At 40.5% G+C, this 22,848-nt stretch overlaps 1 protein-coding gene and 1 long non-coding RNA gene across 5 annotated transcripts in view; both read left to right on the top strand.

The window, feature by feature from the left end:
* Positions 1 to 376: 376 nt before the first annotated feature.
* LOC142094237 (uncharacterized) lies at positions 377 to 5,690 on the top strand. The gene is made up of 2 exons (XR_012677627.1): positions 377 to 3,482; positions 4,271 to 5,690. It is a non-coding gene; the product is annotated as an uncharacterized LOC142094237 (long non-coding RNA).
* Positions 5,691 to 6,263: 573 nt separating this feature from the next.
* The window catches only part of LOC142094233 (methanethiol oxidase-like), a 43,738-nt gene continuing 27,153 nt past the window's right edge, over positions 6,264 to 22,848 (top strand). For 3 of the 4 annotated variants that reach the window (XM_075176172.1, XM_075176169.1, XM_075176173.1), the window contains exons 1-7: positions 6,264 to 6,309; positions 16,453 to 16,506; positions 17,595 to 17,707; positions 18,851 to 19,036; positions 20,249 to 20,369; positions 21,452 to 21,634; positions 21,730 to 21,908. In XM_075176172.1, coding sequence (XP_075032273.1) covers positions 6,267 to 6,309; positions 16,453 to 16,506; positions 17,595 to 17,707; positions 18,851 to 19,036; positions 20,249 to 20,369; positions 21,452 to 21,634; positions 21,730 to 21,908 — 879 coding nt within the window. In that variant the 5' untranslated portion in view covers positions 6,264 to 6,266. Of the gene's footprint in view, positions 6,310 to 10,934; positions 11,205 to 16,452; positions 16,507 to 17,594; positions 17,708 to 18,850; positions 19,037 to 20,248; positions 20,370 to 21,451; positions 21,635 to 21,729; positions 21,909 to 22,848 lie in introns of those variants that run through there. The other variant, XM_075176170.1, reaches the window with a different exon arrangement.

The raw sequence follows: 22,848 nt of genomic DNA, 5'->3' as shown, positions 1-22,848 counted from the left end.
TCACCGGGAGGCGGGCGCAGCCCAGACGCTGGCCCTGACGAAGTTTGTCCGAAGCACAAATGATGCGGGCGGGCGCGCGCGCCCCCCGCCTTCCCCCTCAGCCGCGGCCGCCCCGGGGGGCTGTGGGGCCTCGGGGCTGGCCCCGGCCCCGGGGGGGGCTGCGGGAGGGGGGGCCCGCGGCCCGGCCTCCCCAGGCCCCGCTCGAGGCCCAGCGCTGCCTCAGGGCCCCGCGGCGCCATCTCCTCAGGTGGGCTCCGAGGGGGCGGCCGCCCCGCCGCCCTCCGCCCCGGGGGGGGATGCCCGGCGCCTCGCAGCCGCCTCCTGTCAGAGCTGCCCCGCAGCCAGGGCCGGCCGGCCTGCCTGCCAGGCACCTCGGGGCTGGGGGCGCCGCTGGAGGGGGATGCAGCCCGGCTCGCCATTGCAGAGCTGGGAGGCGGTTGGCCTCCGCGCAGGTGGTCTCCGTCCCAAACCGCCCCCGTTGTCTTTGCCTTTACCTGCGTCTGTGGAATCTGCCGCCTTTCATCGCGGCTTAGACCCGCCGGGCGCCGTAGGTTGGCAGCATGGCGAGGATTCAATGCTACCATCTACAGGTGCAGGGATAATTAGGTTATTGATGTTGTAATTAGGTCTTGATGTCTTAACCGCAAGGTTATTTTGGTGGCTAGCAGTGTTGTCTAGCTGCCACCTTTGCCTAGTAGCCTTTAGCTTTCTTGGGGAAGGCGGGGAGAACTGATGCGGTTGCGGGATTGAAACCCGTCATCAATAAAAAGTAACGTGTTCGGTAGCTGGTGCCATTGCTGCAATTCAAACATGTTTTTGGTGGCTGCGTCTCCCAACAAGATATGTTTAGTGATGGAAGAGACTTCCAAGGTCCAAAAATTGTTGAGAGGCCTTTTTGATGAAGGTTTAGGTTTTAATGTCCCTTCTATGAGACTCATAATTACATCAGAAGTTGGCCCAGGTTTCATCCCTTGAGGATAGCTTTGAGGGGGAGGGATCAGGATTAAATTGCCATAAACTTCACAGCTTCTGAGGAGGTTTCTTGGAAGTCAGGACAGCGGCGGGTGGACACGGCAGTACAGACTGATGTCAGGAGCTGCCCGCCTAGGTGTGAGGGCTTTGCTTAAGGGAGTGCTTAAGCCTATTTCTAACTTTATGTTTGTGAACGATCCAAGTACAATCAAAGCAACTATATAAATGCTTAAAACTGTGCATTTGCTTAAGTACATTTCTGGATCGGTGCCATCTAAGTTTCCTGCGCTGTCAAGCTGACGTATCATCAGTGACTACATCTCTCCCTAGCATAAATTCAGATGGTTTATATCTTTAATAATGAACTTATTATTGAGATTATGTCTTTAATAATGAACTTACTGTGAATAATTTAGCAATGATGGAACATACAGCTTTTAACTGTGTACAGTACAGACTGAATACTGAAGACAGTATGGTTAAAATGGATAATGCATGCTTTTTATTAGTAGTTAACCTATTTAACAAAAATATAAGTATGTATTTAACTCTGTTAACATTTATATCTTCAGCGTACTTTGAAATGTTATTTTATTTATTTATCTTAAAACACACATGGATTTGGTAAGTAGTGTGCTTCCCAAATGGACCCCCTTGCTGCGATACCCATGTTGCTAGAATGTGATTTATTATTCTGCGGTTCATTAAACAAGCACATTAATTTTCTTCTGATGGTCTTCATGAGTTACCAGTCATTCTTCCTGGTTTACACAATGCACCAAGCTACTTCACGTCATGCTAGAGGGAAGTGTTTTCATTTAACTGTCTATCTGTCACCTATAAATCATATACATACGCAATGCAAAGGGCCGCATTCTCTTCTGTGGTTATGCCACTGATGATAATAACAAACATCATTATCGCTAGTTATGCATTTGTATTCCTGATTGCGCTTCGCAGCCTCTGCCTTAGACGAAGTATTATTTAATTATTTAATATAATAATAGCAATTTTCACTTGCTGTTTCAAAAAATATAATCTGGAAGCAGAAGCTATGAATAAAAAGTGATTTTTTTCCTTAAATGAGGAGGAAAACAGCCAGCCGCACTGGCATTGCTAGCGATGGGAAAATTTAAGTTTGTAAATGGAATTCAGATGTTGATAGCAGCAAGGGTTTACCAGTGAAGTTTTATATTACTGACTGATGACTAATGATTGTGTTTACCACTGAAAAAATTATCATCTGCTAATCCCAAACTTGATTTCTTCCTTCTTTGTAAATGCATTGTTTCTTAGACCTAAGGTAAAAAGCAAAGTTAAAAAAAAAAAGAAACCATAAAAATTCACCAGGGTGGTTTTCTCTTTATGCAGTGTATGTTCTGCAGATACCAAATTCAAATGAAATTAATGACAGGGAGAATGCAGCTGTTTTAAATCACATCACTATTGGTGAGTAATTTTTCATTTTTGCCATGTCCAGCTGGAACAGAAGGAAAGCCCCCTGTTTGGGGAGTGCGATAGAATGAGAAATTTTTAGTTGCTACTGAAATGCATAAATTCAGGAGGGTAGCAAGATAGGAGTTTGACATTCCTGCTCCAAAAAAGAAAATTCCTGTTTCTTTAGGAATAAAAATAACTGTGAAATATGTATGTTTTAAAACACAACACACAGGTGGACTTCTGTGCTTCACCTAGTAAATACCAACTGCCTGTGCATTTGGAGCAGTCAGGAGATGTGTTGAACTACGGGTGTTTACGTTGATGGTCTGTGGCTGAAAGAAGCAGGAAACTAGCAAGTCTTGAAGTAGAAAGAAGGCAAATACCTGCAAAGACATCAAAACGCTATTTTCCTCAGGGCTCCTTCACCCAAGAGAAACAAGCCACGCTGAGATCAGCACGCACGCACCAATCTAAGCGTGACAGTCAAGCAGGTCCAGCTGTGCATCTCCACTGAACAAACCCTAAAACATTTTCCTAATCTAATGTAGGTTTTAGTAAAAAGTTTGACGTAGGAAAACTCAATTGATAAATTACGTGTTCCGAAGATAGTAAGTTGGAATATTGGATTTTGCGTCTGCAGGTAGCCAGTATTTTGGACGCTTGCCACGTAAGGCTTTTTGCCAGGGGTCTGAGATTGGAACCACCTGCAGCAAAAAGTGAAAAAGTTTCAATATGCGGTTTTAGAATAACTGAAAAATCCTTGGAAGGATGTACTTCAGCTCTGAAAGTGGAACAAGATGTAGTAGACTTTTTCCAGTTCTTAAGTGTATTAAAAAAATAACGTGGGGCTGGCCAGGAAAACAAATAAAGCTTTTGAGGGAGCAGAAATTTCCGCTAGAGTATGTTTGAATGAAATAAGCTTTGAGAATGCCACTAACAATCTGAAAATGAAATTATATATGTAACTTCTTTTTTTCCTGTGGCAGATTGGCTAAGTCAGGTACATCAAGGTAGACAGACGGTTACGCAGCAAGGCATGCTGGCTGCCCAAAATACCCAAGATTACTACAGTTAAGTGATGTTTTCCCTGATTTTTTTCCAGTTTCTTTATTATATTCATTTGTTGCTTTAAGTACAGGACATTTCCCTGTTTCCTTTGGGTTACAGAGCTGTCTGTCCGTTTCATTTTTCCCACTGAATTAATACTTAGGTTCAGTTTATATTGTTTGTGATAAATTTAACATTAACTAATATTCTTTAGATCTGAATGTTTAAAACATCTACACATTCTATGTTTTAACTGACATTTGAAGTTTTGAACTTTGTTTTTCATTTTTTCAAACAAACATTGAAATAAATGTCTCTAGCTCTTCCTAAAATGCTTTTCCCAACCTCCTCATGAAGCAGAAATCAAATGTCTTGTTTTACTCAAAAGACTGGATTTGGGGAATCCGCCATTAAATGTTTTTTCTTAATACTTTGCACAAATGGGTCACTGTGATGCCTGAGGATGCTTATTAATTGCTTCCATGCTCAATTTAATTCTCAAATACGTTGTAACTCATTTACATTTACAAGGTGTAACATAGAGCATGAATTTTCATTAGTTTATAGCTATAAATTTCTCCCCTCTCTCCAAAATTTCTCTGTGATAACTAAATGCGCAGGCATTTTCTTCCCCTGTCCACGGCTCTTTCTGTACAACCTAGTGGATAGTGTAAGGATAGGAATGGGTGACCAGGAGTTACTTAAGCTGTTTTAAACCGCATAGCTACCAAACGCGTAAGCCTCAGTCACCATTTGTGTCTTTGAAAAGATTGCTAAAAATCATAAAAACCCCTTACATTTCTATTTTTAGGGTAAAAATCTGCTGAGCTGTTTTAATATGTTGCAGAGAGGTAAGGAGTACTTTTTTGTTTGGTTGGTCACTAAGGAATCTTTTAAGTCTTCTCTTTTTTTTCTTTTTTTTTTTTTCCCCCTTTTTTACTTAAATGAGCTCTTACAGTATGAGGTCCTAGGGAACTTGATTAAATGTTGGAGGGATGCACTCAGAGTTACATTCATCAAGATACTCCCTCTGAAAAGAAACTGCCCTCTGAACAAAGGATATCCCTGGAGTTCATAGTGAAGTTTTGGACCCGTTTGGCCAAGAATGTATTTCACAATTACAAGCTCTTCTTTGAATGCATATTTGTGTAACAAGGGTAAATACTGAGGTAGATCAAACCTAAACATTTCTTTTTAGAGGGCACCAAACGTTTGAAGGGGTACTAAAGTGCAGCATGGTCCAGCTCGTCAGCTGATACAGGTCTCTCTCCTTTATTCTTGAGAGCGCCTAACTGAGCAGCGAAGGTTCAAATAAGGAGCGGGATTCCTTTCCTTAAAAAGCTCTGCTAAGACATGGCGATGTTTTACTGACAGCTAATAAGAATGACAATATTATCCGCAAAATATGAGCTAATTACTTAGGCAAATAACCTACCACTGCAGAAGAAACCTACTCAAGGGAAGTCTTAATCAAAATAGAGTTAGAGGCCTCTAGCCTACAGGACTCTGGGATTTGGCCCAGGATCAAGATAGTTCTCTGCAGGAAGCTGTTGTGGCTATAAAAATGTCTGTCTTTTTAATCATTGGTTTTGTTTGTCTTGTCAGGGCCCAGCTGAGATTTCCCTTTGCAGTTTCTCTAAACATCTGGTTGTTGTCATTTCATTATTATCAACCTTGAAGTAAAAGATTGGGCTCTCCAAGATTATGCAATTTCTTTAAACGTTATGAAATTGTTAAAAACAATAAATGTATGGGATTTTTTACTTGTTTCAGCTTCAAGTTGTGTGCTCTCCATAAACATGAGGCTTAGCATATTGCCTCTTAAAAAGAAAAACTGTGATTCCTTCAGATAGCATGACTGCAGGATTTAACAGAAATCTCTATTGTAACATTTGTGATAAAATTTGAAAGTTGTCAAAAGTATCATGTTTTATTACATGTTATTACTTATCTCTGGTGGCCAATGGAATTGCCATATAGATGTAGTATTTTATATAACAATTAAAAAAACAATAATGTGGTTTGCAAATATCAATGAAGTTTGAAGGCGGCTGTCAATATTTGTGTTGCAGATGATCACTTTGCCAACTTGACATCAATTAATGCATTGAGACCTGCTTCCATGCTGTTTTAAGACAAATTCACACTTATGCTTTTCAGCCTGCCTCTGATTCCACATAAGATTGGGAACAAATATCCAGATAAATAAACCAAGAAAGGAATTCTGAAAACTTTGTTTAAAATGCATTAGACATTTCTAGCTTCCAGGCTAATTCTGATAACGATGGTATTGTTTCAGGAAAAACACCCCTCCACTTCCAAATTTCTCCATTTTTTCATAATCCCTTCTCTGTCATAGCCTCATAATCCATGATACGCCTACTTTGCTGTTGCTTGTAGATTTACTGTGCCTGTTCTCTGCTTCACCTGCGATTTGGTACTGAAATTACTTGTTAATATGGATCCATAGTAGAATTCTACAGAGCTACAGTGGAAGCATCCTTCCAATTTGTCAGTGAATCATTACATAGCTATTTTTTTGGTTTTACAGTTTATAGATATTTTTACACCAAACTTACAGTTGTTTTATATGAGCTCTATGTTTAGTTAGGAGAAAGTTGTGAGGCGCAATATTGAACTTCTCACTGTAACCAAGATATATGTTCTTTTCTACTTCTCCCCTTTTGATCAAAGTCTCTTATCATAGAAAGAAATTGGTGTGCTGTCATTTGTTCTTGATAATTACAGGCTAGTTCTCCCCAAGTTATTTTAAGGTTCTAACAAATTGTTGAACAATTTTCCAGGGAATGAAGATGAATGGTGTGTATTTCCCGGTTTCTTCTTTTGAAGGTAGGCTGCGATTGACTCTTTTTTGTCTCCTGCAACCTAGTTTATCTTCTACTAATTCTCAAAAATAAATTCTAGTGTCTCCATTGACTCCAAAGTTGTTGTAGATGAGTTGCTTGAACAACAAATTGGGCCAGTAATTGGGTAGTTTTCATTTTTGGATGCTCAGCATAAAACATCTGCAGCCAAATTTGCAGAAGGGACAAGTGAGCTGCATATGTTGTTATAAATAAGCTAAATGCTTGTGCTTTTTTTAAAGTGGGTATTGAAGTTTAGTCATTGTTTTTGGCCAATGGAGTTATAATTCTCCTCTCTCTCAAGTCAGCAATTGTCAAATAAACTAAATGATGCCACCTAATGCAGTGGGTATTGCGCAGCTAAATTTAATAGAGTTTATAGAATACTTGTATGGCAAGGTTCATATACAGCAATTAAAAAAAACTGCATTTTGTGCTTGGTTGGTATGTGTTGGGGTTTTTTTTTATACCCTTGGGGTATTAATATTAATGGTTAAAATGTATTAACTACTCACTAAATGAATTAGGTGTGTATCTTATGAAAAAATAATGGTGAGTTATTTCACAATATAGGATTTACAATGCACATTTAAAAGGCAACTGAATTTAATTTATATCAGCATAAAAGGGAATTGAATTTAATTTATATTGACACCCTTAACTGTAACTTTTATTAATGAATGCTTGACTTTGCAAACACAATGGCCTTTAATATTTTTTCCTGATCATAATTCTTCACCAGGTCTTATTCTGCTCTCATCTTTGTGGTGTTTGAAGGTTTTTCCAGCTGTCCATTGGATGATCTGGCTCTTGCTTGCCATGTGTGGGTTTTTTTCTTTCCCATCCTCTTTAGAGGTGAATGAATCTGTCTCCAGTGGATTGCTGTGTTTTTCTGGGCTTTTTGTTTTGCGTTTGTTTGGATTTCTTTTCTTTTTTCCTTTGCTTTAATAATTTCTGCACAATCAAGAGAAGAAAGAAATAACATTGCATCTAAATGCAATAGTCTTTACTGAAGCAACATTCTCTATGACATTTTTGCCTGAGGTTTGCAAGATTTTGCCTGTTTTGTAACGATTCATTTAAATTGACACAATGTTTTCATAAACATTAGAAGGATAAAACCTCGGTATTAAACTGTCTACCAAGCCAAATGCACAACAGGGAATACTTAGTTGCTGTACTCTTTGACAATGGCATTTAGCTTTTTGTTCTCATATTCTTGTTTTGGAGAGAGGATTGAGATGTTTGGAGAGGGAGGAGAGATGTTGTTTGTATTAGTTATATGACTAGAATGAAAATATGAGTGCAATGTAAAGGTCCTGATCCTAGTCCTGAAGAGGTTTTGCACTTTGTGTGATTGCAGGGCAAATTATACAAACAAAAGACATAACTTTTCATTGCGTAATTCTGTAAACATGTTACTGAGTTCAAAAAGTCGTCAGTAGTAAGGGAGACAGAAAGCTGGACAGATGGCCAGTTTGAAACTTGTCCAGGGCAGTGAAGAAAAGAAATCCTTTCTAACTCAGACTGTAGCTGTTTCACGTCATTTTATATGAACTTTTTGATATATACCTGATGCAGTTTATAATGGTTAATAATTATAATTCATTCTTCTATACAAGGACTCTCAATAAAAGGCACCCAATGTTGCACATACTATGCACATGTAATATACAGGACATCAGTTAAACTAGAGCGCTTACAGTTTATTTTTCCATTCTACTTGTAATTGAAAGAACTGGCATAATTGTTGGTAGATGCTGTGTAGAATCTAAAGATTGAAAATAAAGAATTTTCACATTATATCCACCTTGGAAGAATCTGAATCAAACATCTGAAAAACAGTACATCAAAATATGAGACATGCATTATGCTGTATCAGCTGAGAATGAACTATACAAAATCTCACAAAGAAGAATAAAAGTAAGAGCATTTGAAATCTTGGCTTTAATACCTGGACTCATTCCATATTGCTTATGAAACGTGAAGAAAATGTAGTGAAAAGTCGGGATGGGACAGGTATCGTGTAGTCTCGTGTTTCCAGGCTTGCTTTGAGAAGAAAATCGAGTTCTCTGTCCCATGCAGCACTTAATGAATGGTTCGCAGAGTAGAGGAGTGAGGCTTTTGGGGAATCTTTGGTTTGTGAAACAACGGACTAGGTAAACCTTCTCGTCAGATTGTTTCAAACCAAATCAGAATTTATCTGAAGCATAATTTGGAGTTCGGATGCCATTAAAAGGTATGGGCCAGAAACAAGTGTATTTGGCCCTGCCTACACATTTTTTTGGTGCTGCTATAAATATAATGATATATTATAACCATCTCTCAAGACAAGGCATGCCGATGTGCTGATAAAAACTATTCTACTTTGATAAATTATGTTTGCGAATCTCGATGATGACACTTTAATGAGATTAATTTCTAGTGCATGATACAAAAATCAGGCCTGCACTTGCCAAAAGTGTTGCAGGAGTCTGAGCTGCAGCACGGGGTGTCGCAGTGGTAAGAGCTGTACAGAAGCCGCAGAAGGGTGGTGCAGTGTAGGTTAGCCTGTGAAGGGCTGGATGAACGTATCTGTGCCTGCTCCTGCGGGTTTGTTTTTAACACAGGCCTGTTTCACTCAACGGGTTTTATCTCACGAGCTGTTTGTAACATTTTCACCAGGCTGTTCCCGACCGCCCCTTTTGGCACGCACTTCTTTTAATCTCGAGCGCCTCTCCTGTAACTTCCCCGCTTCAGGCTGCCTCTGAGGCTGTTGCGAAGCCTCCGGGTGTGTACAAACTCATCTTGGCCCTTCTCTGGTTTTGTGTTTGTGATAGACACATCCCGAGGTGTGCGGCGGATCCCACTGCCTCCGCAGTGGCATGAGATGCGAGCCAAGAGCACTAATGATTTAGTATAATGCGGTTTTCATCCTGAGCCATAACGCGTTCTCTGTTGGGTCAGAGAATTTAAACAGAAGTAAACTATTGCCTGATCAGTTTGCACGTTTTTGTGTTGTTGTATTATGTGGTTCCCTGCTCTCCGGCAGTCCTATTCCTTGCACGGGACTTCAGTGGAGCTGGCCTGACTGTCCTCCTGCTGACCTCGAGAGCTAGAACTCCTGGTGATTTTGATGGAAGCAGAAGTAGGTCATTGCTGAGAATGACTGAATTCCCACCCACTCTGCCTGAAATTCAGGTCATAGATCTTGTAATTGAAGTGATGTTTGTGAACTACTGTTCATCCTTGGATGTCCCTTTGGCATCACTAGGGTTCTTCAGGAGCACCCGGGGCTGAAAAGACAGGTCTGGTCGAAGGATCAGAGCTTTCAAATGCCAGTTCCTTGAGGTGGATCTTCAGTTAGCGTTTCATGGTGTCTCCTGAGAACATAGTCTCTCAAGTCTATGAAATAAATTACGCACATCTTTTAATGGTGGCTTAAAAAAAACACTGAATCAAGCTTATGTGTAGTAAAGTAGCGTTTTAAAATGAAAAGTTAAGAAGGGAAGGAACTGTTGAACAGACAAGGCTGTATCTGAGGAGGAAAAGACCAAAAAGAGTGGTAAATATGCAAAGAACTCTTAATAAAATGAACCATCCAACGAATACTAAGGATTCATGGACAAAAATAATAAAAATACCTTTTTTTAAAAAATTATCTTTGTTTTGAAGCAGTTAGCCCATCAAATGAGATGAGAGAGACATGACTTGGATGGCCCATCACACAGTTCAAATACCTAACTACAGTGGAGTTAGGCATTACGTGGAGTTAGATATTATGTGGAGTACTGAAAACAAAATTTAGAGAAAAGCATTTTTGAGCAATGATTTGTTTGCGCAGAATATTTAGCTAGCTGTCTGAAGTGGTAAACAAGTTAACAGACAGCATTTGTCTAATTTGTGCTCAGGAAAAAAAAAGGCTCAGCTCACTAAATAAATGATTAGTTATAGGTTGTTTATCAGCTCTCCCTGACGCTCTCTTGGCTTAATGGAGGGGATTACTTCTAGCATTTCAGCACCATTTAGTTTTTCTGCTATTACTGGTGGTTTATGTAAAAAGCAGAGAAGAAGTGGGACGGGGTTGTAAAATGCAGTATCCTCTCTTGAGAATGTTTTGGAAATGACAGAGGTAATGTTGCCTGGGAAAAAGTGCCGTCCTTTAAAAAATCAATGGGAAATAATAGACTTATTTTTATGAGGGACAGTTTAGCAGAATCCCAGATGGAATAAAGAGTGAAATCCAGATTTTCCAATACTCCAGGGCAGCTGTCAGGATTGAAAGAATCGTCTTTAAGAAGTAATTCTGTGAAGTTTTCAGCAGGCAAATTGTCTTTTTGTAGCTGCCTTGTTTAAGGGACTGAAGGGCCATGAAATGTTAAAAACATTGCTGCCTGCCAAACCAGACACAATTCAGAGCTGTGATCTGGTCTGGCGTGCATTGAGTCCTGGAGAACTTGAAACATTGCCCAAAATCAAGAGTTTTAAAGCACAACTGTTTCCCCCTTCGCTGTTAGAAAGCATGCAGGTTCTCTTTGCGTGAGGGCGGTTGTTTGGGTACAAAATACCCAGATAAACATATCTGGAATATAAACAGGAGCAGGTAGAAAGTGCAGCAGCGTCAGAGCCAGGTGGAGCAGAGGACGTGGGCTCAAGCAGAGCTTTGGAAACTTCCGCCACTCTTTCCCGGGAAGTAGAAGCTGAATTTCTGTCCCCGTCCTCCTGCACTCCCAGCTGCGCTGGATCCTCCCCTTGGCAGTTTCTCTCCCTAGTCCTGCCCGCCCCTTCGCTCTTGTATATATGACCCTCTCCGAGCAGCTTTTGCTTCACAAAAATCCAGTCCAGGCAGCTGTACTTCCTCTTGCACACACGCAGCGGCCCTGAACGTCTGATCCGACATGGGTAAGAGATCCAGCTCGTGGATCCAGGCGGGATCTGCTGCTTTTGGCCACAGTTCTGCACTGTGAAACTTGTCAGCAGGGGCCAGTGGGTTCGTTAGCGTGGTGGACTGGTCAGGAGAGATGTGGGGCCGAAGTTCAGCATTTCCTCCGACTAGTAAAAGGTTTACTTCTTTAAGCTACTGAAACCCCCCTGTGGTTTTAAATAAGTAGCTTTAATGCTATCAGTAAATGCCTTTTATGCAACCCTTAAATGTCTCCCTTAGTACCTCAGCATTTAGAAACTGAAATAAGCATTTGGACTTGCTACTCTGGTTGACTGTGAACGTGAATGACTCTTGGGAAGATTGTCGGGAAACTGAGGACCAGAATTTAACTTTTTGCTTGTATTTTTGTGGTAGACCATATAATTTTTATGGACTTTCATTTTTTGATACATGGACAGGAAATGGAGGGAGGGGACTAAAATAGATGGAAGTTTTTTTGCATGTGAATGTATTATTGTGTAATTTGCAAGGGGGACGCTGTTATATTGTGATTTCACAAAACAGGGTAAGATTGTAGATCTCAGTGAAAAAAAGCCCGTATTACACAGGCAAAAACAATGATTCTGACTCAGCAGAAGTGCCTAGTCTGGTTTATCTGCCTAGGGTGAATGTTCATCTTTTTGTGCTTTTGTAAGTACTGATAGTGCAATTACATTTGTTTTGCGTTGCTATCTAACAAACTGTAAGCTTCAGTTGGCAGTTTTGTCTAAATGGTCGCGGCAGCCTGTAAGAAGTCGCTAGGCAGTGTATAAAGAGTAAGTTAAATACTGCACCTTAAACCTTAAAGTAGCATGATGGTGATTGATTGTTCACAAGGTTTGGAAAAGTATGCTCTTGGCAGTGTAGAAGATAAAGTCTTGGGCTACTCTTCAAAAATTTAACAGTTCATTAAAGTCTGCTTGCGTAATTTGTTACTTGGAAAAAGACTTGTATTCCTGAAAGAATGTGCTGCTTTTGTCTCTGTTGTTCTGTAAGGCCTGTGTCTTGTCATGTATGTAGTACAGCTGATACACAAATTTCTTTTTTCCCATTTGTCTGTTTATTTCAGCAGCTTAGCACAATCATACCGTAAACAGATTTGCCTACTTTCATTTTTTAATATGTCAGTGTTTAACCCATGCATACACCTTAACCGTTTACTCAGGCTCTGCAAAAAGCCCAGTTTGGCCCAGATTTATTCCACCTAACCTTAAGCTCTCAACAGAGGTGCCTAATTTATTGCCATGTTTCTCCTAAACTCCCTCTATAGAGTAAAGAGTCTTAGGCACCTTCACAGGTTGTCTTAAGTGAGCTGAAGAACTCTGCTGCCATAACGTACTGCATGTAAAAAGACAAAGTCTTTCCTGATCCTTTCCTTTATTTCACACTGTTAAACCCAAACTATCAAAGAATACCTCTCTCTTGTGTTAATAGTTACTGAATTTACTATGAAACTGTGCTTTATCAGGTGGGATATTTTTTTATAATGCTATTACCCGTTGTTGTAAATCTGTAAACCTCATTATCCAGACTACTAGTGACTCCAGTAATCTGCGTATAGTTTGCTTGTGCTGCAGCTTCCTCAGAGGCTTTGCATATCACTTCAAAACTTTTAACACACTGATTAGGTAAGTATAAATGGATTGGCCTTTTATTTTTTAAAAAAATAGCTACTTTCAGAAGTTTTTTTCATAAAACAGTCTCCTAAATCTTGCTTTTATAATGTTTTGTGGTATTTGTTGTTCTTTGGGATGATCTGTATTTCCCAATATTTCTTTGCCCTGAGGAGCTCAGCGCTTCTGAAGACTTTACAGCCCTTGAAAAGGCGGAGAGGCATCTTTGTCACCTGCCTGACAAAGGAAGCGCTTGTATTCAGAGACGCAGAGCCAGACAGTGACTTGGCTCACCCAGTAACAGGACGAATGAACCCAGAGGTGTCTGGACCGTTTCTCTGTGCTGGGACTGCTAGACCGACAGATCCAGTCGTCATTCTTTGATCTTGCAGAGTATGTGACTTTACTTGGCGCTGTGGTGCAACTTGGTGCCCAAGAAAATGAGGGAAATTAAACGTTTTAGTCTTCACTGCCACTCAAAAGAGTGTGCTGTCTTTGCCACCATCAGAGAAGTTCCTTTAACATTTATGACATTGAGAACTGCCTCCTTTTGGTCTAAAACTTACTGAGTGGATGGAAAGCTGCAGGGAGTCCCTCATTATGCTGTATGTGGGAAATTATGGCTTACATATTTTCAGCTGTTGTAAGTGTAGCAAAATATCCCCAAACCTTGTTGTTGATTTGTATGGAGTTTTCCAGGGCGCATGGATCATTGTTGGTGGCTCACGAAGGACTGGACAGTTGCCTTTGGTTTGCCCTCTTGTTCTCCAAAAAGGGAACAGAACAGATGGAAAGACATGGAAAAATACAGAGCAAAAGGAAACTAGCCTGGATTCCTCAATTCCCTTTGCTCTCCACAAGAGAGATTTGCTGTAGACAACAGTAACAAAAGGAACAATGCTATTTTTATCAGCTCTTGCTGTATATATACAAATAACTGCATAGGAGTAAGGAGGAATCAGGCTTATTGTAACTTCATTTGTGAAAAAAGGAAAATTGTACAATGAAGCAGTTAAAGCTAAATGCGTATGTTCTTCCCGTTAAATTCACACGTGAACCATTGGCGGTAGAGAAACGTTCTTTGCTTTAGAAGGACAAGGAAGGTGGACTTTATGGATGGGAAGCTAGGAGGAGAATTTGCCTGTAAAGGTGTAACATACACTGCAGAAGAAAGAATCTCAATGCTTTTGTCCTCGCTGGAGTTTGCAAACCACATGTATGTGATACAGCATCCCACTTCCTGGTATTCAAAACACTTGGTCAGCCACCAGATTAATGGGGGATCTGGAACGTAGCAAGTAGTATTAACATGTTTAACCATGGATTATTAACATAGCAATGTAAATATTATTGTTAACATGTTACTACAAGATGGTACAAATCACAGTTTCATGACAAAATCCTTATTTTGTATTCACAAATGAGCTTGGCATCGTATAACACGGAAAGGCTTGCATCATCCGCGGATATCTTCAGGCGGTTAGATACAATGGTTCAGAATAAAAGTGTTTGAACAAGATCAGAGGGAAAGGCGAAAAAAATGTGTATGAGGAGAAGGAAGAGAGAACGTCTTGCTGTATGTGTTCTCTGGAAAACAATTTGGCACAAATAATCTTTTTCTCAAAGTAATCTGCAGAAAACTGCATTTGCAATGCTAATTAAGCTGTGGTCTAGTGCATACTGAGTTCCTGCTAATTTAGGTGATTGAGAAAATTGGAATAAAGTTTAAATTATGGCTAAGACATAAATGGAACAAAGCAAACTTTATATTTTGTGTTTCCAGATAAAAATATTTCACAAAGAATGTGAAATTAAACCTAAAGTACTAAATTACCCTTTTTGAGACGATCCAGTTTTTAAAGTTATGAGCCTCCACATGCAGCGAGTGGATTGCTTGAAGCATTTTGCCTGCCAAGAAAGGCTCCATAATTAAATGGGCACTGGAGCTGTCACTACCTCTTTGATTTGAAATCTTAGATCTGTGGCATTCTGAAAATAACTGTTGCTATAAACTTCTCTTTTTAAATATCAGAGAATGGCAAAGAGTTAGCTGGTTTGCATTTTTTTATTACAGACACTTGAGGTACGAAGGCAGGCAACTATACTATGTTTTTGCTTCTGTCAACATGTATTTCACCTCATGTCATATTGAAAAAATATGTTGGCATCCTGCTGCACAGCACTTGTATATTTTTGTGTTTTAAACAGCGCATTATATACTAGTTCCATTGAGGAATGGAGCAGAAGCTTCCTGCATTGTGTTCAGCAGGCCTGCAGCTCCGTGACTCTAGAACAGTAGAGATTTATGTGCGTCAGTTAGGCCTATAAACTTGCAAAGTGTTGTAACTGCCCCTTAAAGCAATATTTCACAGTAATTTTTTCTTAATTCTAGCCAGCAATTTATTGATGCAATCCTGAGCATGTGTGTTCTGTTGAGTGTGTTAGAGTAGAAAGCGCTGTGTAGGAGGCTGTTTTAATATAATTTTTACTTAGATGTTGATTGAGATCCAAACTGATACAAAGGGAGCTAAGAAACTTCTTAGAACTATGCTGAAACACTTATGAGGTATTACATATTAGTAGTGAGCAGTGCTTTATGCTTGCTGAGGATCAAGCTCTTAATTCTGGAAAATCCTGATATAGGAGTCCTATCTTCTTGGACGTGAACGCATCACTTTCCAGATAGAGAAGCTGTGGATAACAGTGCGGCGGTTCCCATTCTCCACTGAAATTTTGAGGGCTCGTGCAGAGAGACACCCAGATGCGTGGTTGGTTTTGGCTCTCGGTGCAGAAGCGCGCTGCTGCTCAGTCTTCTGCCACTGTACAATGACGTGTTCCTCCTAACGCAGAGCTCGGCCTTGAACAGACGTGGTCCTTCTGCCTTTGTGGGGTTCTCTTCTCCGGAGGACACTTAGATTCCCTTTCTAGCTTCCTAAAACTACAGTTTTCCCACTCAGTTGTCTGATTCGTGATGTAGCTGCTGTGCTGGAAGTGGGGAATGAGGAGTGCCGGTTCAAGGAGGGTTTCTGGCAGCCGTAACGGGTGTGAGAGCAGAGGTGGGGAGCTGGGTTTTTAATAGAGAGAAGGTGGAATGGTTCGCAATTCCCCTTCCTCTTGTCCGTTCTGGTCACCTGCAGTATCACCTCTTACCCAGGCTGTAAATCGTTAAAAATAACCACTTCTTCAGCATTTCTATGCAGAGAAAGACTGGAGGCTTTCCAGTAATAATAAAATGGGTTGTTCAAATCGGGCAGCCTGTCTACTTACTCATCTGGCAGTGATTCAGCAGCTCTCTGTAAAACATTTATCACAATTTTCTTAAATCCAGACCCTTGTCATATATGAATGTGCTTCAAAATTGTGAGGCTGAGCTCCTTGAAATGAAGGCCCATATTTCCCATTATTTTTGAGCATGGAGTGACACATTGTGTCTATTTTCAGAAACTCAAGTAACCTCAGCACTGACGGGAGTCAGCGAGACTTACAGGTGTCTGGCAATGTGGAAATTGCATCTAAGATTTGTCAATCTTTGAACGCAAAGCCAACGTCCTCTTAGAGATATGCTTTAAAATAATTTTGAGATTAAAAGAATTTCTTTTTTTCCTCCAATCAGCAAAATGCGGAGCATGTGGTCCAGGATATGCAACTCCTCTGGATGCCATGAAAGGCAAGTGCTGTAATGTCTTTTCTAAATCCAGGCCATCAGTAAAGGAATTGTTTTCTGATTAGGTGAAGACTAGGTAGATGCCTTCCAGAGTAGCTCATTAATTTGCAAGGCCAAGGAGACTTTAAATATCAGAAGAGATTTTATTTCATTTTGCACCCAACTCTGGGCAAGGCATGCAAGCTCTGTTACCATGAGTTCACTAAATCATAGCACTAAAACAAAGTGGGTCTGGGATTAGACGTATGCATGGCTATAGGATGCTAACACTTAACAAACTGCTTTGTTTTTCTATGCTGCAACATAGAGCTTTGCTTTAAGAATATTGGAGGCAAGTGTTTAACCTGGAAAAAAAAAAAGGTTTCATTGGTGTTTTTGGATGGAGACCTTTATAGACTGCTCTCAGACTCTCTCATAAAAACAAGTGACTGTCTAGGACAGAAGAAGGGGAAGATAGGAGAAAGGACTGTAGGGTATTGTGTGTGACATAGTTTAATGGCAAGCTTCTCATCCACCTGTAGCTGTACAAAAGTTATGTTCTGTTCTTCCCAGCAGTGTCTGGCTAAATCCTGAACCTCACTAAAGCCCTTGAGGCATTTTGCTTTTAATAGTGTCAGAACTTTGCCTTGCGTCCTTTGATATATTTTAAAAGCCTCAATTTTATAGATTGTAGTAAGTAGGCTTTTGGCATAGGTAGACTGAAATCTGGGCCCTGGCAGCAGGGAGTCATCACTTGTGTAACTGAGGAAAGGAGAGGCTTGACGTGGCTTTGCTGATGGGAAGGTGGTCTCCAGTACTGTCCTTTTTCAGGAAAATAATTGCATCCCCAGGGCCTCTTACATTAGGAGGGCAAGGGAGTGGAAAGGCCCCCCAGCTGAATAAGCACTTTCTCCTGGCGATTTCTGGCTGCTCAAACTGTATACTCTTAGTGTTTCTCCATAAAATGGAAATACCGAGGTTCAGCTTCCTAGGAAGAATCACAATTTACAGATGGAAAGATTAAATCCAGAGAAGATTCTCTTAAAGTTAACCACAGCTTTTTGTAAAAATGGTTTCTTTTGACATATTAAACAAGACTTCTGCCTTGAAAGGTCCCCGGGAGGAGATTGTGTACCTGCCGTGTATCTACAGAAACACTGGGATAGAGAAACCTGACTACCTGGCCACTGTGGATGTTGACCCCAAATCTCCACACTATTGTCAGGTACCTGTGTGTAGAATGGCTCCGGTGCTCCATTTTCCAGGGTGGTGAATATTTGGGTTTGCACAATCATTTTCAAGTAGGTATTTGTGTTGAGAACCAATCAAATCCTCTGCTGTTTTTCTTACTATGTTACTCAAAGCTAACGTTTATCTTGTGAGTCTCAAGACACTTTCAGAGCATTTTTGTGCTTAGATTTTAATAGTTCTTTTTGTAACACTATTACTGATTTATACTGAGCGTGAGTATTAAGCTCTAGAAGGTGATATTTCCTCAGGGTGTGTCAGTAGTATAGACAGACTTTATAATGTAGGATGTCTGATACCCTGGGAAATTCTACACATTAGGCATTATAAATCTAATCCATTTACTTCATAAATGCAAAGCTGTGGGTAGGTAGCTACCAATATACCAGATCCAAAATATTGGTGAGACTGTCCTTAAGCTGCTCAGTTTGTTACTGCAAATAGTGTACACTGAACTGCATTTAAACATGCAGTGCTTGTATGACTCAAATTACTGAAGGTACTTTGGACTCTGATCTCCTTGTGCTTAAGGAGCAGCGAATCTCGTTTGGCAACAAAGATTTTCATAATTTGTACTTTTTTTTTTATAGCTACTGCTTAGAGTTTTATTGCAGAGGAGTGGAGGAAACAAATCTCCTAAAACTTTGACAAAACTTAGCTGTAATCTTTCAACTTTTCTTAATTATACAGTGGAAAAGTAAAAATCAGAAGCAAGAGTGCAAATTAACATGTCAGTTCGCTACAGTCAGCCCCAGTTGTAATCGGGTAAATCTTGTAAAGTCAGAGACTTGCAGCACATGGACAAGTGATGTTTTTTTCTGTTGTTTTTTTTCCATATCATTATTGCATCTCTACTTAATTAGATAGAGTCTTTTAAAGATTTGGATTAATTTAATAGCATACAACATTTAATAAATGCTATGCAATCGTGATGTCCAACTTTCTTCTCCCACTTTACAGCTTCAGCTCTGCATATCTCAGGCTGAATCTGCTTCCTGAATAACAAATAGCAGTTTCCTTCTGCTCTTTATTAATTTATGCTTTGACATAAAGGCCCATTTCTTTGCCTAGGGGAAAAACTATACCAGCCTGAGTCTTAAGTCTGTCTCGGACTTTGTAGGTGATCCATCGCCTGCCCATGCCGAATCTTAAGGATGAGCTCCATCATTCAGGGTGGAATGCCTGTAGCAGCTGCTTTGGGGATACCACAAAGAGACGAAATCGTCTGATTCTACCAAGTCTGATCTCTTCTCGCATTTATGTGGTGGATGTGGGAACAGACTTGCGAGCTCCTAGAATCCATAAGGTATATTTAGATGACTTTAAGCTGGGTTTTTATTTCTTCTATTTTGACCAAGAGATGGTGATTTTTGTGGATTCCAACTTCAAATTAGAATAGGAGAGTCAGAACAGTTATGGAAGCTTTTGTCAAATATTTGGAACTTATGGGAGTTTTGAAACTCCTACAATTTATTGATAAACTACACACAAAAATCTTGCACTAAAGAAATACAAGTAAATGTGGTGTCAAACACTCAAAAATTAGGAAGTTCCAGAATTCAGTGTGCCTCTGCAGTATGAGTAGATATGGGTTTGGATATAGACTTACGCTTTTCCATGTCTTAACTGTTTAGATTCTCTTTACAGTCAGTGAAAAAAAAATAGGCATTGCTGGAGTCGGATTTGTCTAACCTAGTTTAGAAAACTGTTTTAGGGTAAAGGAATTTGTCTTAAGAGTCTTTCTTTTCACTGACTATAAAATAAGCATAGAGGATTAGCTTAGATGTAAATATATACACTGTCAGCATCTATACTTGGTCAGATGAATCCTACAGCAATATGTGAAACTTCAGTACAAAGTTCCAGGTTTGGCAGAGACAAATTTAGTGATCAAAAACATATTTTGAAGACGGGTCATAATGTGGAATGTAAGGAAACTTTTAAGTGGTCTTTTGTCCCACCCCACCTGCCTGCAAATACTCTCATTCATAGTCTTTCAGTTTTGAGTTCTTTAGAACCTTGCCAGCCTTTAACTATTACTGCAGCGGAGTAAAACCCCCAAAGGTCTCTTCTTGTACAGTGAATTTTGTTTTTCAAATTGAGTCTCTGGCAAGCCTCAAAGATTTTTTTTTTCCCCTCTGAACTGCTAGTCCTCCAGTGAGAGCTGATGTCTGAATGCACGCAAGTGGTCTTTCTGCCACTGATACTAATTAAAACAAACACAGATGTCAGTGTCTCAGTGCAGGGATTAGACGGATTCTAACCATCCAACTCTTGCTGTTTATATTTTTGAGAAGAACAAATAAATGTCACGGGTGGTACTGCGTTACTGGGCAGAGTAGAAAGCGGGAGGTGGCAGGTACTTCAGGAACAAAGTAACAAAAGAAACGATCCCCCTCACACATACACCATTCCCACTCCTTCCTCACGCTTTGAAACTCGAACTCTTAGAGGTGGAACTGGTATTCTGTAGTGGTCTCAGAGAAGGTGACTATGACTATGTGTCTACTCATTTTAGGTTGTTGAGCCAGTGGAGTTGTTCTGGAAGGGTAACGTGGCTAATCCTCACACCTCTCACTGTCTGGGCAGTGGTGACATCTTAATCAGCTGTTTGGGAGACCCTTCTGGCAATGGAAAAGGTATTAATCCCCTTCATTACTCTAGAAAAGTATTCGTGGTGTGGAAGTATCACACTCCCACAGCACAGGCTGCAAAGCTAGAAGCATTGTAAAGAGCGTAGAGTTCTTTTGTGCACATAACCGTTCCAGCGGTTGTTTATGTAACTGTAGAATAAATACTTCAGTTAGCAGGTAAGCTGTATGGACATTGCTCTGCCACAGCAATTCAAACCTGATGTGGAGGAACCCCTGTGGGACTGTTGACGAGTTCAGCTTCCACCTCTCGGTCTTTCAAATATATTACTAAAGAAGACCAGCTCTGGTGGTTATACTATGAGCACGAAATGTATTAACATTTCACTTGGGCCCCTTCAGCATAGAGCAAGGAAGAATTGCTTTTGAACATAATCTGTATCAGCTCAGTATTTGTGACTCGGGCTTGAAAGATTCTGTTGCCAGCCTAAATCCTCTTTGTCTCATTGTCTAATGAAAATTAAGCCTTTCAAGGTATTCTAGATTGCATTTCCTATTTAAAGCTTTTGAAGTATTCTTGCATATAAATTTTGTTACCTATTCAGATGTAAAACACCTGACATCTGAAGGGAAATAATAGCTATTAGGAGAAGTATACTTCAGATGGTAAGAGGTGAACCCTGCTCCTTTTCACAGGGTTTTTCTCTTCTGGATTGTGGGCAAACATGTCCTTGAATAGATGCATATTATGTATGTAATTCAAGGGTATTGGTGGCAAGCAAAGAAAAACAGAGGTGACTCCTCCAGGATCTTCTCTAAGATATCTCTCAATTGAAACGTACTCTAGGAGGCTAACTGATTTATTGGAATGACTTGAGTAGAAATAGAAGCCAACTGGAGCTCAAAAAATTCATTACAATATGATGAAGTTCTTTAAAAATCCAGCTTTCCTTTGCCTTAGTCCACAAAAGCAATACAAACAGAATCACAAAACTTTTCTTAAGCATAGAGTTGCCTTTTACAGCATGTTTAGAAAATAGACATTTAAATATTAATGTATTATTTATCTTACTTAAAGCTGTGAATCTGTGTGAATGTCTTCAAACAATTTTCTTCGCTTTTTATATCAGGTGGCTTTATTTTGCTGGATGGAGAGACCTTTGAAGTGAAAGGAAATTGGGAGAATGGAGAAAAGGTACCCCCCCTGGGTTATGACTTCTGGTATCAGCCACGACACAACGTCCTGATGAGCACCGAGTGGGGAGTCCCAAAAGTCTTGGCAGATGGGTTTAACCCGGCTGATGTAGAGAGAGGTGAGGGAGCATTTGTTTAAACTCTCAAAAGTAAAAGTGATTTTTTGTTAAACTAGTATCTTCGGTGCTTATTTTTGTCTGACCTGATCCATTAGGGCATTATGGCCACCGCATTAATGTGTGGGACTGGAGCACTCACACCTATGTTCAGGCAATTGACTTAGGGAAGGGCTCCATACCTTTGGAAGTTCGATTCCTCCACAATCCGGACGCTGCAGAAGGATTTGTTGGGTGTGCTCTGAGTGGTGCAGTGCATCGGTTCTACAAGACAGAGGTAAGTAGTGAAAGCCGTGGCAAACATGGAAGCTCAAACCTGGTTGTTCCAAAAATCCGCCAGTCACTTAAGAAATAGTAGAATTCTGATTTAAAAAATAGGGCTCCTAATTCCAGTCTAATTCTAGCCAAGCTGTAACATGGTGTCAGAGAGCAAACCTGCACGCATACAAGCCGATGCCGTGGCTTTTTGAAGCTACCGTGTAGTCCCTCATCTTTGAGCAACTGCAGTTGGTAGGCGTTTGAGGATCTCTGCAGCTGTATTGCTGATGTCCAGCATGCAAATCTGCCGCAGCCTGATCCTGAAAGGAAGCAAAGCTTAAGAGGTCGTAGCGCTGGTCTGTCAGCCCCACTTCCAACTCTCCTGCCCTCCACAATAACTTGTTGATCATTTTAATCACAGTTAATGAATTGTGAAAGTCTCAAAGGGGGGACGGTCTCGCCAACGATAGGAACGTTAGTGATCACGTGAACACGAGACAGTCTAATGAACGCTTGCACTGAGGAAATGGCTGCAGCATTAGCTCAACAGCTTGCTTTCTGGCCTGCAAGCTGGTCAGCAAACATCTTTCAATTGGACAGCTAATCAGAACACGTGAAACTTGTCACCAGTGTCAATGTGTGCTGCCTGCTGCTCAGCCAGTATTTGGAAGCAGGGAAGACCTGAAGGTAGAGGAGGGAGGGAAAGTGATGGGGCCATGGACAGGGGAGTAGAGCTGGAGGCAGATAGGAAACCAAACGGTAGGAGATCAGCAGTTTTTAGTTCTGCTACTGTTACAGCAAACTGTTTGCGATGTTGTTGCACAGTATAATCATTAACGTTCTCACTGGCAGTGTAGTTACCATCCTCACCCCTTGGTAACACTTATTTGCAGTGTGCATATCGCCTCTGTGCAGGACCTGTTAAATAAATAGCACTATTTGCTTCTCCTCCCTTTGTC

Source organism: Calonectris borealis, chromosome 29, assembly GCF_964195595.1.
Source record: "Calonectris borealis chromosome 29, bCalBor7.hap1.2, whole genome shotgun sequence".
Classification (NCBI taxonomy): Eukaryota; Metazoa; Chordata; class Aves; order Procellariiformes; family Procellariidae; genus Calonectris; species Calonectris borealis.
Note: the sequence above shows the minus strand (reverse complement) of the source record. Positions and strands in the feature narration are given on the sequence as shown.